General features: G+C 39.4%; 2 protein-coding genes across 2 annotated transcripts; both read right to left on the bottom strand.

Annotated features, from left to right (window-relative positions):
* Nucleotides 1-6: 6 nt before the first annotated feature.
* Nucleotides 7-2734, bottom strand: jagn1a (jagunal homolog 1a). Its single transcript, XM_080902518.1, has 3 exons — nt 1692-2734; nt 1088-1140; nt 7-1002 (listed from the first exon to the last, which is right to left on the bottom strand). The coding sequence occupies exons 2-3, from the start codon at nt 1126-1128 to the stop codon at nt 540-542; spliced, it is 504 nt and encodes a 167-aa protein (XP_080758644.1). The 5' UTR covers nt 1129-1140; nt 1692-2734; the 3' UTR covers nt 7-539.
* A 135-nt stretch (nt 2735-2869) lies between these two features.
* col8a1a (collagen, type VIII, alpha 1a) lies at nt 2870-15458 on the bottom strand. Its single transcript, XM_080902515.1, has 3 exons — nt 15316-15458; nt 7422-7719; nt 2870-6668 (listed from the first exon to the last, which is right to left on the bottom strand). Exons 2-3 carry the CDS (start codon nt 7708-7710, stop codon nt 4723-4725), a joined length of 2235 nt encoding a protein of 744 aa, XP_080758641.1. The 5' UTR covers nt 7711-7719; nt 15316-15458; the 3' UTR covers nt 2870-4722.
* Nucleotides 15459-15463: the final 5 nt, after the last annotated feature.

Here is a 15463-nt window from a genome sequence, read left to right as displayed (position 1 = left end):
TGCTGCAACAGAATATCTTAAAAACAGCAGTACATGCAGATACTGTGAACGCACCCATTACAAAAACCAAACAAGAAAATATCATAAGAGGTAGACTTAACATACTGAACAAATAAACACATGGCAAAGCATATTGTTTAACAGTTTGTAAGTGTGTGTGTGTGTGTATGAATAATTGCTTCAATACTGTAAGTATGAACATTACATTTTCTTTAAATCATAGGAAGACTTTTTTTTGAGAGAGACACCAACATTATTCTTTTTTTCTTTGATTGGAGAAGGGCTGAAGTCACAGTGACTGGACTCCATTTTTATCGCTGGTGCTTTGGATCCCAATCCCAACCTAACTGTGTGTGCAAGAAATCAATCTGCTGCTTTAAATAAATAAGTTTATTGAAATGAACAATCATTAGCTTTAAATGAAAATCAGGGATGCAGGATGAATCATATTACATAATCATGAAGACTAAGGAGACATAACTCATGTATTGAAAAAAAAACACAAGTTTTGTCCATTCACAGCTTTAAAAAAAACTCCATTATTTGTTTTTCTTCTCCTGAGTAGCATCAAACCATGAATCCAGCAGTTTTTTCATGTAGTACAACTGCCAGCCGTGCACTTGAGCAGCAACCACTATAGCGACGTATGCAGCAGTCACTGCAGAGCAGCCAAAAATGAAGCGGAAGGCTTTTCCTTGACGGAAGAGCTGCTTTGCTACAGGAAACATCTCCATGCCACCATATATAAGAGGTGCAAAAGAGAACAGCCCTGCACTGATCATTGACAGGACCAGGTAGCTGATGTTGTTCTTTGGGAGGGACAGGCTGCTGAAGAGCAGAGGGAAGATGCTGAGCAGATAGGGGTACTCCCACTGGTATGGCATGGACACAGTGTCCTGTGACACAATGTTGAAGTGGCTGACGGTCACTTGCGCCGCCACCAGCAGCCAGATGAGAAAGTGGACCACGTTTAACTTCCGTATCTCTGACTTCAAGGAAGCGCTGCAAAAGAGAAAAACAGACCATCAGACTGCAACTCAGAGATAATGTTCATATTTATTGACAAATGCCAAACATAGATACTTGCTTCATCTGGTACTGTGGGGCCATCCTTAGTTTGTTTTTCATGTTTGGAGAAACCTGTTAATGCACAAGACAAATAATGTAACATGCAAATGACAGCAACCAAAGAGCAGACACTCCTAAAAAAAAATGGTGATTTCATCAAATTTCATTGGAATATTTAAAATCCGGAAGACAATCAGGGTATTAAAAGGCATTTAATATTTAAAGCTGCAAAAGGACAGTTTTTTACATTCGAAAGCTGGAACTAACTGGTTAACCAGGCAATGTGACAGATTTAACCTGCCAATGTCCCAGTGTGCGAATAATCAGCCTGGTAAATGCAAGGACACCGTGAGGAGAAAGATAATAGAGGATACAGATTCAGCGATAGTCATAATAAACGTCACCGTTTCCCAGCTCTCACAACATGATGCAAACAGCGATTCAAACAGAAAACGGCCGTTTTCGCGCAGACTAGTCGGGCTGGGATTTGAAGCATTAGCTGCTACTGGCTAACCTAGTTTAGCGTTTACTTTGGACAGATACGTTTTGTACGTTAGTCTAGCATTTTTATTTATTTATTTGTTATCACAGGTAACGATAGTAGCAGAGTGAACTTAGCTTACCGATGATGCTTACACCTGACTTCTTCAACGTTTGGCCGAGCCCCTTGTTTAAATTTCTATCCAAAGGAGATGTGCTGAGTGAACATCAACGACAGCTTTAAGCATGCGCACTGACGACTGACAGCCCTCGGCAGCATCAGCATCTTCTTTTCACGTCACAATCAATAGTTCTGTTATCTGATACTCTTTATTTGGTAGTATTGGTTAAGTTAATTAAGTTGATTAACCATGATTGTCGCGCTCTACAGGGCTAAAATACCAATTTATAATGTTTTTCTGCAAAAACGAAAAAGACGCTGACTTTAAGAAATTTGATTACATGTAAAAATTTCAGATAATTTTGTTACATAAGTACAATTGAAAACGTAAAATTGAATGGAAATTGGTCAAATGAAATGATTGACTGATTATGATTGATTGGTTATCTAAATATAAATTATCTCATATAAATATTTACAGACTGGAAACCTGTCTAGAGCGTAACCTGTCTCTGCGGTTTTTTTGTGTTTGTTTTATTGTTTTTAAGTCACACTATTAGATCGAAATTCAGTGCTACAAAGCATAATTAATATCGATGTTGATTTTCAGGCAACAGTTCTTGATGAATACACTTTAGGCATCCTGATATATGCAAGGCTACATTTAGTAAATTATATTGATACGATGTAAAGTTTATTAAACCATGAGGGTCAAGTGGGTCAAATATGTTAAGCCTATAAAACCAGATCTCATGGAGGTGGTAAGTAAATGGCAGTGTGATATTTTTTTTTTTTACTCATATTTCTCTTCAAACTTTGATCTCTTCCAAAAAAAATACACATTTTCAGGATAGACAAAGGATATGACACTCTTGTTGTTCATTTGTCCTTTTAAACTGCTTTCTGAAAACAAAGAATTAAGAAATGTTTCACCACATATGTTGTCTTAGGTTAATGAATAAATACTGCTACTATGGCTAGTGCTTACTGCTATTCACCTGCTTTGCATAATGGAATATTATCAAGTTGTTGGATTTAACATTATTTAACAGGAGTTTAATGAGATATGTGTGACAATCCTATCAATTTTTTTTTTATAAAGGAGTCTTCCAGTGCTTTCTTATTGTTTGCTCTTTAAATGTGCCATAACAGCTTTAGTCAAATGGGTTTCAGTGAAGCTCAAGATGATATCTGTGGCAATTCTTTTAATCAAATCATTTTTATTTAGAAAAACATCACAGACAATAACAACAAACTTGAAACATTGATACACATAATTTGATTACAATGACAATATTGGCACCAAAGTCATTATCATTTCCCGTGTTTGTTTTTTTTGTTTTTTTGCTGTTTATTGCATGCAAGTCATCAGCAGTAAAAATTACAACAACAACAACAATAACAATAAATTAATGACATAACTGTTGTTAATCAATTGCCGCAGCATTCAACACTTGCTTTAAGTCCATTAATGAATACAGAAAAACATGTAAAGGAAACACACTGCAGATACAGGAAACTTAATTTGGTCATCGCTCTTTTAAACATCTATAAACTGTTTTCCACATATTATGCCATCTTATTTGTAATTATACTCATAACAACTATAATGCACTGTGATATGCTTCTGTGGAAAAAATAATAATATGGCCTGCAAAACAGTCAAAGAATATAATCAGTTCATTTTTATGTAAAAGCAGTAAATAAAAATATTAACGGGTAACACTGGTTTTGACTTTAAAGGAGGACTCGGCGACTTGCAGTTCGGAGACTTGTTACCTATCAATGGGATTAGCTGTGGAATATTGTTTTGCACTATAAACCATCTGTAAACATGCAACTTTGTGTTTGTTTTCATGTAACACTGACATATAATTCAACTGTTTAGTTGGTGATAAAGAATTTTTGTTAAGTGTAAAATGTTAGGATGATAATGTACCAATATTTATTAGAGTATACTGAGTGGTTTTAATAGATCAGAGCAAAACTGTGTCCTATTTCCAATTCTAATACAGCACAATAACCACAAACCTACCTCAGAAAAATAAAACATAAAACTTATGATACATTCTTAAAATTTAAACCTCACTCAAGACCAATAATCAGCCAACAACACACTCAGGTTATTGACTTAATTTTGACAATCTATGTGTTGTGTAGCGTCTTTCTAAAGAAGAGTACACTAACTGCTGTTTCAGCTCACCAACCAGTACCAGTTGTCCCTTATACATACAATTCCTTCACTCAAGTCTTGTTCTTAACAGAACATTAGACTTAAAATGATCTTTACCCCCAGGTTTAGTCCTCTGCAACCCAATGTAGATACCAACACAAATAGAAATATATTTATCTAAAAAATAAACAAACAAAAATAAAACATGGCAATGTGCAGACTGCTGTAATGCAAACTTCATTGCTCCAATCTGAACTCTCATTTGAAAGAGATTTTTTTTCATACTTATTGTTATCACTAGAGAAAAGTCATTGATTATACAAATATATGCATGCAAAAAAATATATTTCCTGTTGAAATGAATGCTATCTTACTATTTTATACTTTCACATTATATGTTGCCACATGGGGTAGCTGCCAATTTTAAAGACATACAGGGACCAAATTTGACACAGCTGCAACAGTGTTACTATTATTATACCATCTCTTTTTACCCTCATTTACTTATACTTCCCTTCTATGTTTATACTAATAACTTCCACTCTTAAAATATGCGCATGAAAGTACCTTTGTAGCCATTTCTAAATTCTGTTTTTTTCTTCTTCTTTTTTTACATTCTTTTATACCATCCAGTGCTGTAAAAGAAAGATTTTTGCTCTCCCAATTAAACCATCTCTTTGGCTTCGTACAGATTTAATTTGCCAGATTTAATATCTTCTTTAAAATATATTATTTTGTCTTGTCTGTTGACGACACTATTTGCTTGCTGACTTTGCATTAAAAGTACGCTTAGTGTAAGGTAATCTGTGTTTTCTGTCATACAAAAATATGCTCTTGTGTTCTTCTTACCAAAGCCTCTCTCTCTCTGCAGTTTGTGGTTTTACATTGGATATAACAAGTACCCAGTGAAGGAGGAATGCACGTACTGTCCAGCATAAAGTCCTGAAGCCTGATCTGAGGGCAGCTGAATATACACAGTGTCCCCTAGCTGTAGAGGTAATACTGCACTCCCTGATGCTTGGTCTAGGAAACCCTTTTTGTATTCATCATATGTATACATTACAGGCTCATTGTTTCTCATTAAAGCAACCCAAACATTAGTTCCTTTGCAATGAATGTGGTAGGCAAAGTAATAAATACCAGGTACTTCACAAGTGAAAATTCCTGTCTGGGGGTTGTAGTTTTGGCGACCATTGTACAAAAGCTTGTCAAAGATGACTGGAGTGCCGACAGGTGGAAATGGAGTCATTGCTGTAGCTGTGAATGCTGGCATTTCCAGCCCACTGGGACCCATTACTTCTGCCCCATTGCCTCCATACTTGCCCTTCTTGCCATAACTTCCAGCTTTAACACCGTCTAGTCTTGGGCCCATCTCAGAAAGCACTCCTGCCATTTCAGGTGACACACTAGGTATTCCAGGTGGACCTGGTGGTCCAGGAGGGCCAGGCAGACCTCGTTGCCCAGGGAGTCCTGATGGGCCTTCTTTTCCTGGGGGTCCTATGGGACCAGGTAGACCTGGACCTCCTTCAACTGCAATGCCTGGTGGACCAGGAGGACCATAATCTCCTTTTGGTCCTTGAAGACCAGGGGGCCCAATTGGTCCTGCTGCACCATCCATTCCTGGGATTCCTTTAGGGCCTTGGGGCCCCACTTCACCTGGTTCACCTCTTTCTCCTTTGGGACCAGGAGGTCCCGAAGAACCAGGAACACCAGGTAGACCTTCAGGTCCAATGTCTCCTTTGGCACCAATTGGTCCTGGTGGGCCTCTTGGTCCTGGCTCTCCCTGGTCTCCTGGCAGGCCATCCTTTCCAGGTAACCCTTGAGGACCAGGCTCACCCTGGGCTCCATCAAAACCTTTAGATCCTTCTTCTCCACAATCTCCTTTAGGACCAGGTGCACCCATAGGCCCCGGGGGTCCAGTAGGGCCTGGATGACCTTCAGGACCTTTTGGTCCAGAAGGTCCAGGCGTACCAGGTAGACCGCTGTAACCCTTATCTCCCTTTGGTCCAGGTGATCCAGGTGGCCCACTCATACCTTTATCACCCTTTGGTCCTGGGAGTCCCGGTTTACCAAATCCTGGCAATCCTGGCTTTCCTGGCAAACCTGGTGGTCCTGGAAGACCTTTCACACCTGGCATGCCTGGTTGTCCTGGTAGACCATTTTGACCTGGCTTCCCTTGACCAGGTAGACCTGCTGGGCCAGGCTGTCCTTTTTCACCTGGTGGTCCAGCTGGCCCTTGATGTCCTGGATGTCCCTTTTCTCCTGGTGGTCCCTGTGGTCCTGGTGTGCCATTCAATCCAGGTTTACCAAAACCAGGCAATCCTCTTGGACCAGCAGGCCCAGGGAGCCCTGGAAGCCCTTTGTGTCCAGGTGGTCCTGGCAACCCCATCCCTTTGTCTCCTTTGGGTCCCGGCAGTCCTGGTAAACCTGGAAGACCTTTGTGACCTGGCTCACCTTTGGGCCCCATTTGACCTGGTAAACCTTGAACACCTGGTTTACCTATGCCTGGAAGTCCAGGTGGTCCTGGGGGTCCTTGAGGCCCTGGCTGTCCAGGTGGTCCTTCTTCACCCCTAGGGCCCATTTCTCCTTGAGGGCCAACAATACCAGTTCCTCCAGGTTTTCCAGGAAGCCCAGGAAAACCTGGTTTCCCAACTCCTGGAATTCCCGGTGGACCAGGAGGTCCAGGCCGTCCTGCAGGTCCTGGCAACCCATTCCCTGGAGGCCCAAGAGGTCCTGAAGGTCCCTCTGGTCCAGGTGGCCCAGGTGGCCCAGCAGGGCCTGGCTCTCCTTGGGGAATTCCCTCAGCACCACTAGGAATTGTCTGGCCTGTGAGAAATTAGTACATTATTCACACAGAAATAATAAATCTAAAAATTCACAGAGACATATTGTTTATAAAGTTTTAAAATGACACATACAAATGAATATTTGTTTCAATTTCTTTAGTTTAATATAAAAACGCCAATGATGACAGGTTGGCAGATATAAAATAGCATTTTTGCAGCAACAAGTTGATTGCCAATGGCCTGAAAACTTGGTGTGGTGTGCAGTGTGTCCCTTAAAGTTTTGAGGAAACCGGAAAAGTGAAGGACAAAAAGGTAAAAAGGTCTGATATCATCTTGACAGAGAACAGATCAAAAGGAAGCCAACATATACAGAAGAGCTTTAAATGTCCTTCAAGAATCCTGGAGAACTATTCCTGCAGATTACGTAGAGAAATTACAAGAAATCTGTTTTGAGAGAGTTGAGGCTGTGTTGAAAAATAAAGGAGGCCAAATACTGACTTCCACCCTCTTTATAAATGTACAAACTCTGTTTTTGCCTTATATAGTGTATTTCGATTCATGATTGTACATGCTTCAATAAACTGCTGCATCTATTTCCATTTTCATAGCAAAATGTAAAGAAATGAGGGGTGACTCAAGACCTTTTCATAGTACCGTGTAACTGAGTACTTATATTATAAACTTAAGAGACATCTGTTTACTGGTCATTCTTTAGCTCGATAGTAGAGGTTCAAAATCCACATGTATGTATTGCTAAAGTTGGTGGCATAGGTCTTTAAAACTGTTTTCTTACCTTTGTCTTTGCCACCATTGTAGCTTCCCCCCTTATGAGCATTTTCCTTTCCCTTGTGCATGGGCATTGGTGGGAGCTCCTTGCTGTAATGGGGATACTGCATATAGGGCATGTCTTTGCCTAGGTACTGCTGCTGAGGAAAGCCACCTTTGCCCATGCCAATATGTTGGATATGCTGCATCGGTTGGTATGGCTGAGGATGCTGCTTGTGACCGTAGTATGCTCCTCCACTCACAAAGGTAAGAACTACAAGCTGTAGCAGGAAGAGGGGGGCAAGGAGGGGAGGCATGGCCAAGGCCTGTATGGTGGATAGAGAAGACAAGATTTGATGAAGCTCCAGATGTTTTTACAAGGTTTTTTTTATTTTTTTTATGGTATGCAGATAAGTATTTCTTGCAATATCATGAAGCTCAAGTGGGTAGCTCTATCTGCAAAGTGGAGGCAGTGTACAACCACACTCTGTCTCCCTCTGCTGGATATATGAAGGGACAATAGACTTGCCCCTGATGTGAGTCTCAGTACCTTAGATATAACATTGTTACTGGTGTACAAAAAGTTTGAGTTTTTAATTTGTTTTCAGGATGATCTCGATAAGTAGAAAGACAATAGATTAAGGAAATGAGCTTGGCAAAAAGCTAGGTTATTTTATTCCTTTTGCAGCTCAGCAGTTAGCAGCCAAGCCTAACATTAAAAAAGTGATTAGGTTTGACAATTTTACTTAGGATATTCTAGAAAAGCACAATCATTATTATGACCCTCTAGAAACATTTTTTTCATTAAACAAAAAATGATAAATGCCTTCAATGTCCTAATATTACAATTGATCTTCAAATCTCTCATTTTTACCCTCCTAGAAGAAATCTTTTACATTAGCAAACACGTTTTATGAAGAAAAAAGCACAAATTAAATATAACAATCAAATGGAAAATTTTAAGATGATATATGTCCTTTGATTCATAAAAATGCTGAAAAAATGCTTAATATGATTTTCTAAATATTTTTCTTCGATACCCCTTCACTTGTGCTTTTTCCAGTTTCAATTTGACACTCAAATTTACAATTTTTACATAAAAACCACATATTTTTTTTAAAAAAAGTATTGATACAAGTTGTCTGGATTTCTGCAGCAAAAAATCTCAGTTTTTCTCAGAGTTCATGTCCTGGAAACGATCATAATTAAGCAGTAACACAGCAGTACCTTGGATATTTGCAGAGGTGACATGTGCAATACTATAACATTATTATTATTACTATTATTATTATTGTGATGATGATGGAGATTTATACAGCCTGAATGAACTAGAAGATTGTTAAGAGGAAGTAACACTTGAGCGAACATTTATTTTTTATCTTGTTTTTAAAAGTGGGTGAAGTATTTCTGCCACCTATAAGCTAACTCACTGGTATGCAGTGAGTTGGCACTCACTGGCTGAAAATTCTCAATAATCGTGCAAAAATGGCAGAGAGAAAGATTCTGCCACCTGTGTTTGGCATAAGTAGACTACAAGATCCACATAAAACAAGGTGTGGCCTCCAACCTGGTGTAATAGCAAAGCATGTAATAGGAATCCAAACACTAGACCGGTGTGTCTATTACATGTGTTGCCATTATATCGGGTTTTGTCCTCTCAGACTGAGTGTGCTGAGGTAGGATCTGTTCATTTTACATTCAGATCCAATAAGTACATCTGTCAGCAAATAAAGTTGAAGCCCAACTGTGCAGCTTTTACTACCTTTTAATGTGCTTCAGTATATCCATTTTTTCAACCTTAAACTGCTTTAAACAGATAACTAAAAACAAAGCAAGTAAAAGCAACTTTTCTTGGTGCTGCTCCTCTGAGTATATACTTATTACTTATTACTGATTTAGTCTTTCTTAAAAGTATCTTTTTCATCTCAGACTGAGTCCTCTTCCCTACTCCATGCACAGCTTCAAACACAGTCCTGGTCCAAATTTTATTACAGCCAACTCATCTCTAGCTTCACATCCTAAACCACATCCTTTATGTCCTCTTCATCACCGGCACTTTGGATCTTTCCTGCATTCTGACCTTTTCTCAGCTGTCTGGTGATTTTGACATGGCAATGCCACTGTCTCCCCCAGTGAGAGCTTGTCTTTGAACAGAGTCCACCAAGTTTCTGCGGTGACAGAGGCCAGACGTGGCAAAGAGTCCACAGGGATGCCACTGACGTCTCTCAACAAGAACTGGGACTCTTTCTTTTTTCCCCCCCATGCGAATTGGAAGCTGTTCAGTGTTTCCATTATTCTTATCGGTGGCATGAAGCCTGAAGACGTTACACACAATTATAAATGTAATGACTGAAAGGTGTGACTAAAAGGGCTGGGTGAGTGGGTTAGAAAAAAGACATTAACTGATCCTAAAATATTTCTTAGATTAAAATATTCAGATGCGTTTTTGCAGTGGTGATATCAGTGATGGATATTTAATACTGCGTAATGATTTTGACCAAACACAATATATGTATGAAACAAGCAAAGAAAACAAATGTGGCAGTTTTACTGCCCTTCAGGTACGTCCCAGCTCAGAGTTGGTATGTGTGTGTGTGTGTGTGTGTGTGTGTGTGTGTGTGTGTGTGTGTGTGTGTGTGTGTGTGTGTGTGTGTGTGTGTGTGTGTGTGTGTGTGTGTATAGATGTTTTTAAAGTGGTGGAAATATTCTGAAAAAACTTGCAGATCAGAGACACCACACAACGAAGGTCTGTTCAGTGTCACATAGCAACACTAAAGAGTTGTTATGGTGCCTGCAGAGAGATGGAAATACCGCCTGTCTTTACCTCCCGTGCTTTTCTCCAGCACATTATTCTACATAGGTGTTGCCTCCCTACAGACTTATTCGTACACCAAGGCCACTTTCAGACTTTGACATAAACATTAGGCAGCAATTTCCAAGTGTCAACTTGTTATTAGAGAAAACAGAAAGAGAGACGCCTGGGTTTATAACAAAGTGCCTCTAAATGATTCTGTTATACAGACTAAGTGCTAATATCATTCTTCTGTGTCCACACAGATGGCAGACATGGAGTCACGTATAACTGTGGCACAGATGTGAGAAGACATGATGGCGTGAGTAACGTGTTGTGCCGTTTCTCACACCTGTAGGATTTACAGTTTAATTCTAGTACTGGTGTAAAACAATGCAACTACCTCAGTGATGACAGGCAATCATTTGCAGCAGGAACAACAACTATGCTTTTCATTTCCATGCCAGGCAGATGCCACCCGTGTGTCATTTGGTTCACACTCCTCTCACAGATATTTGTTTCAAAGTCTGTTAAGAAAAATTAGACTTTCTATAATAATATTAATATTATAAATTGGAATTGGTATTTTCCTTTGCAATTGTATTTTCTACACTGCATATGCAGAAGTTTATGGTCATTCAAGCGGCTTTGGGAGAGTGTACTTTGACACAGAAAGGTTTGAGTTGCAGTCTTAAAACAATTAGTGTTGGTGGGAACACTCGGTAAAAGACACCAACACTATAGTCAACCATGCATTTATCTCCAAAGCCCCTCTGCATTGAGCAAAAATATGTTGATATTTAGCCGCTGCCTTTGCATGGGCACTCAAAGTCATGAATGTCACAACTTCATCACAAACCAAATTTTAAAATGTAAGCTGGTTATGGAGCTAGACACAAACTTCATCTTGTATATTTTATGAGATGGAAACAGTCTCTGAATCTAGGTAATGAAAGCCACGCACAAGTGCTTTCATCTTGCATTCTTTCTCATGGCCAGCAGGGGGTGACTTCTTTGACCATAAAAAGTGAGACTGCATATAAGCTTATGAGAGAATAACTGTAATGCTCACTTAATATATGTCCAAAGTAACTACTTTCCAGATAACTTAATGGTCTCAATTACTGGTTTGAAGTCTTAATTAATACAGCATGATGTTAATTTTGTGAATTATGTTTCCATTTATAAAAAAGTAGATGATAAATCAGGGTGTGTTTTAGGGTGTGGCTAAAGTGATTCACAATATTCTACTGTTTGATCTCTTCTTTTCTTGATCAGATCCATCTCTGATTTGATAACCCTATTTTCAAAATAGTAAAACATCCATCCATCCATCCATCCATCCATCCATCCACCCATCCATCCATCCATCCATCCATCCATCCATCCATCCATCCATCCATCCATCCATCCATCCATCCTCTTCCACTCCAGGATCATGGGAGGATGGACTCTATCTGTGGTGTCACAGTGAGAGTGAGAGTAGGGTGCACTGAAGATAGCAGCGAATCAGCAATAATCAAAATCTTTCACACAGTTTGTCATTGAGTTATTTAGTAAAACACCACAAACAGTTAGCTCAGGATAGCGTTAAAAGAGATTTATTTCTCTAAAGCTGTGTCATTAACTATAACAAAAGCTTATCCAAACACATTTGTTGAAATTTCTCTCAGGATTTCTCAGGTGTTACAGAATGAGGATTATATTCTATCAACCTGGCTCCTATAGTTGGATAATTAATCTTCATTGAGCATTACGTAAAATGAGACGTCAGCCTTTGGAGACAAGGAGTTACAAATGTCTGCTTTAACAACCCTGTTTGTTCAGCATCTGCTGCCAAGCTCATATGTGGCTCGTCACACACCACTGGGCTCTCAGCATGAGCTGCTGCTCAGGCACTTCTAAAAATAAGCAGGCAGAAGTAGTCTACCTTGTACGCCCATCTGTCATGTAGGTATTTGAATTAGTATCTGTCTGTTGAGTGTGAATCCTCTTCCTTAAATACTTCCAGATGTCCATCTTCTTGACATTTTACACAAGCGAAACACAGTAAATTCATCAGGGGTGGGACAAAAAAAGAAAGGACTCGTGGTCATCATATGAGTGTAACATGTAGGTTTTGCTTAGTCAACCCACACCTGGCGCACATTGAGGTGTGGGCTAGTGCAGGTCATACAAGTGGCAATCACTGGAATCTCATTAAAGTTACAACAGCTGCACAAATCCCTGTAGACAAATATGTAAAGAAAAAGGCAGGATGCCACTAAACTGCAGTGGGTCTAAATGACCTTACATCTGGAGTTTACCTTCAGACGTATTGACTGATTGATTAGAAAAATCAAATAATAAAAAAGTAATAATAATAATTAATAATGTAAGATGATCAGTTTTTGTCAGTAATAGAGAAGCAGTTAGGAAGCGATGTGAGGACAAATAGTGCTCTTAAATATAATTAATATAGAAGTCTGCATCATCAGTTTCAATACAAAACAATTGGAAAGAATTACACAGATGACCACAACAAGTCAGAGCTGATCGACTACTCTGTTATGTACACACAGCGATTGCGGCTGATGGATGAGGCAGCCAAGTATACACAACTAAGCGGTGTGGCACATTCTTACACAGACACACGTTCAGTCTTCCTTTGCTTTACACTGAGATGGAAATATTAGCACTGTCTCCCACCCTCACGCCTTCAGACACATCTGTCTCTGACATCTGTCTGTCTACACTGTCTGACAGACTTTTCTCACTGTCTCCCTTTCTCTCTGTGTCTGCACAGAGACATGTCTGTTCTTCAGCATCAGTCGCGTTTCTTTCCTCGATGTCTTCCCCTGTCTGTTTGCTCCTACTGACCTTTTTCCTCCCTTTGGAAACATACAGGCTCAGCGACCTGAGACCACTCAGTCACCTCCTAGACTGTGGTGGAGGTCAGAGGACAAGACGGCATGTTTCAGGAAACCACAGCGGGGAAAGTTTAGTGCACACAATATTCACTTAGCCTTTATGATACAGGCTGACAAAAACAGTTTAATCCCCACTGAAATTGCTTGACAAACCACACTGCCTTCCTCTCTTCACCGCAAACCAGCTGCAGATTCATACTTGATGCCAGCAGTACCCTTGCACTCAATCTTGGTAACTGCCCTGGTGTTGGTTGTGGTTTCTGGGCGAAAGGCAAAGACATTTGCAGCTCCTCGGCTCCCTAAATGCAGCTTTTATCACAAAGCACACCTTGTAAAATTAACACCTCCTAGAGTCAAGCTGCAAAAGTCCTCATTCAAACAAACCCTATGCACAAACCACAGCAACACAGCTACACACACACTGCCACAGCTGTGCAGCTAAATGACCAAACTGTTTACTTCTTTCCCTCTGCTTTGCTCAACCATCATTCTGGGTTTTCACAGCATTCTTTTGTCTCTTTGTCCAATGCATTCCTGAAGTTTGGTGTTGTGGGGTACAGCTATGCTGTGCCTGCACACATTCACTGTTTAAAAAACCTTTGTTTTGTGCACACGACCGACTGAATCTGTTGCACAGTAAAGTCACAGGCCACACACCGATTCTATACTACAATGTTTTTGTTTTAGGAATTTTTTTCATTTTGTTAGACATGGCACAGTTGAAAGTAAAAGAAGACCACTCTAATTTGTCATGTGTTGTCATATTTTGATATATTTTGATAACAACTTTTTATTGGTCATATTATATCGGGTAAAAATCACCCGGCATTAGTGATTGTGCTACTTTTATAGCGATAGGGTTAATAAACTATGTTCCCCTGAACATCATGTGCAAAAACAAAACGTATGCACAAACCAATGTAAATGGTTAGTGTCAGATTATTAATTTAAAAGTGTTTACTGCTGTTGTTGTTGTTATTTTATGTTGAAACTGTATATGATGTGGTTTCCACTGAATGTGTGACCAAGAATAGTGTTAAAGTTTAGTTACCAATGAGCCACTATCACTGAGACGCCATCTTTAGATTAGTTGCTGAAATTGTTTAATACAACAGCCTTTGCTAACTGGGTCATGCAAGCAATGAGTATTCTGATAAAAGTTATGCTGTTCCATACTTTAGCAATATAAATGTGAGCTTATTACTCACAGGTACACAGTAATAAGCTGTTTATGGATACTATAGAACTGTATTTTTTTTACTATAAGAAAATAGTGACACTGTAAAACAACAGTAGAAAGCCTGTAATTGTGCCCCTGAGGACCATATGTAAGTAAACAGTTGCATTTTTGTATTGGTGTGTTGTTTTAATTAAAAGTCATACAGCTTTAAAAAAAAATGTTGTCTCCTTAGTGTACTGTTCAAGGGAAGTAACCTACCAGCTATTGTACATAGTCATAATCACAGACTTTAAGTGAGAATATAAATTTATCATTGCTGAGACTCAACCTTTCCTCAGTTTGCACTCTCCTCCTACATGTCTGATCAGGTGGTTTGATCCTAATAAGAAATAGCCAAATCTCAATCCTTTTACTGACAATGAGCCAAACGAAACTATGGAGAGATGTCAGAGAAAGAAAGCATCACAAAGCAAATCGGACCGCAGAGACAGAGCTGCTGTGGACCAAAGGCAGTGTTTGCTCTACAGTCTCTTCTCACCAAACTGCTGCTCTTACCGCCATCACATGCATCTGCAAGTTTGGCTTCAGCCTTTCTGCACACAGGCATGCACACAAAGCATTTGAATGGATATTTGCGTCCAGCGCTGGGTTTACTGAGAAGCTCAGAGTGATGCTGTGCATGAAGGATTTAGAGGAACGCCCATCCATCTAACTTAAGGTATGCTCCGCCCGCTTCTCAGCAGCATGATGGTGTGTCAAAAATATTAATTACATCTTAGCAATGTGTCATAAAACACAACACATGAGTTAGACAACAACATAATGGAAGATGAATATTTCTGGAACTTTAAAAAAATATATCTGTAGTATAATTTTATTCCTTAATAAAAGCATGCTTTAAAAAAATCACAGACAGAAGTGGATACCTTAAAATGAATGTAATTTCTAGTGTTATTAAAAAAAACACGCTATAAACAAAAAAACAAACAAAAAGAAAAAAAGTATTTAAAAGATAAGATACAAAATTTCAATAATTCCTTACCTTTGTAAATAACTTTACTGGAAAAAAATCAGACTCTCAGACAGAATAGCAGACAGCCACGTAAAGAGAACTCTAGCAAGTGAGCTCATAACACATGCACACCTTGAGGACTCAGCTTTTTATCTGCTGCAGGGTGGAGTCACTGGGG

This window comes from Rhamphochromis sp. 'chilingali', assembly GCF_963969265.1.
Source record: "Rhamphochromis sp. 'chilingali' genome assembly, chromosome: 14".
NCBI classification, from domain to species: domain Eukaryota; kingdom Metazoa; phylum Chordata; class Actinopteri; order Cichliformes; family Cichlidae; genus Rhamphochromis; species Rhamphochromis sp. 'chilingali'.
This window is presented reverse-complemented; position numbering and strand designations above follow the sequence as displayed.

What these genes read in the sequence shown, in the direction of transcription:
- jagn1a (XM_080902518.1), bottom strand. Translation starts at nt 1,128, where the DNA reads ATGAAAAACAAACTAAGGATGGCCCCACAGTACCAGATGAA. An exon ending in GCCCCACAGTACCAGATGAA is followed by an intron (nt 1,003 to 1,087) that starts GCAAGTATCTAT and finishes TCTCTTTTGCAG; the next exon opens with CGCTTCCTTGAAGTCAGAGA.
- col8a1a (XM_080902515.1), bottom strand. Translation starts at nt 7,710, where the DNA reads ATGCCTCCCCTCCTTGCCCCCCTCTTCCTGCTACAGCTTGTAGTTCTT. An exon ending in CAATGGTGGCAAAGACAAAG is followed by an intron (nt 6,669 to 7,421) that starts GTAAGAAAACAG and finishes AATTTCTCACAG; the next exon opens with GCCAGACAATTCCTAGTGGT.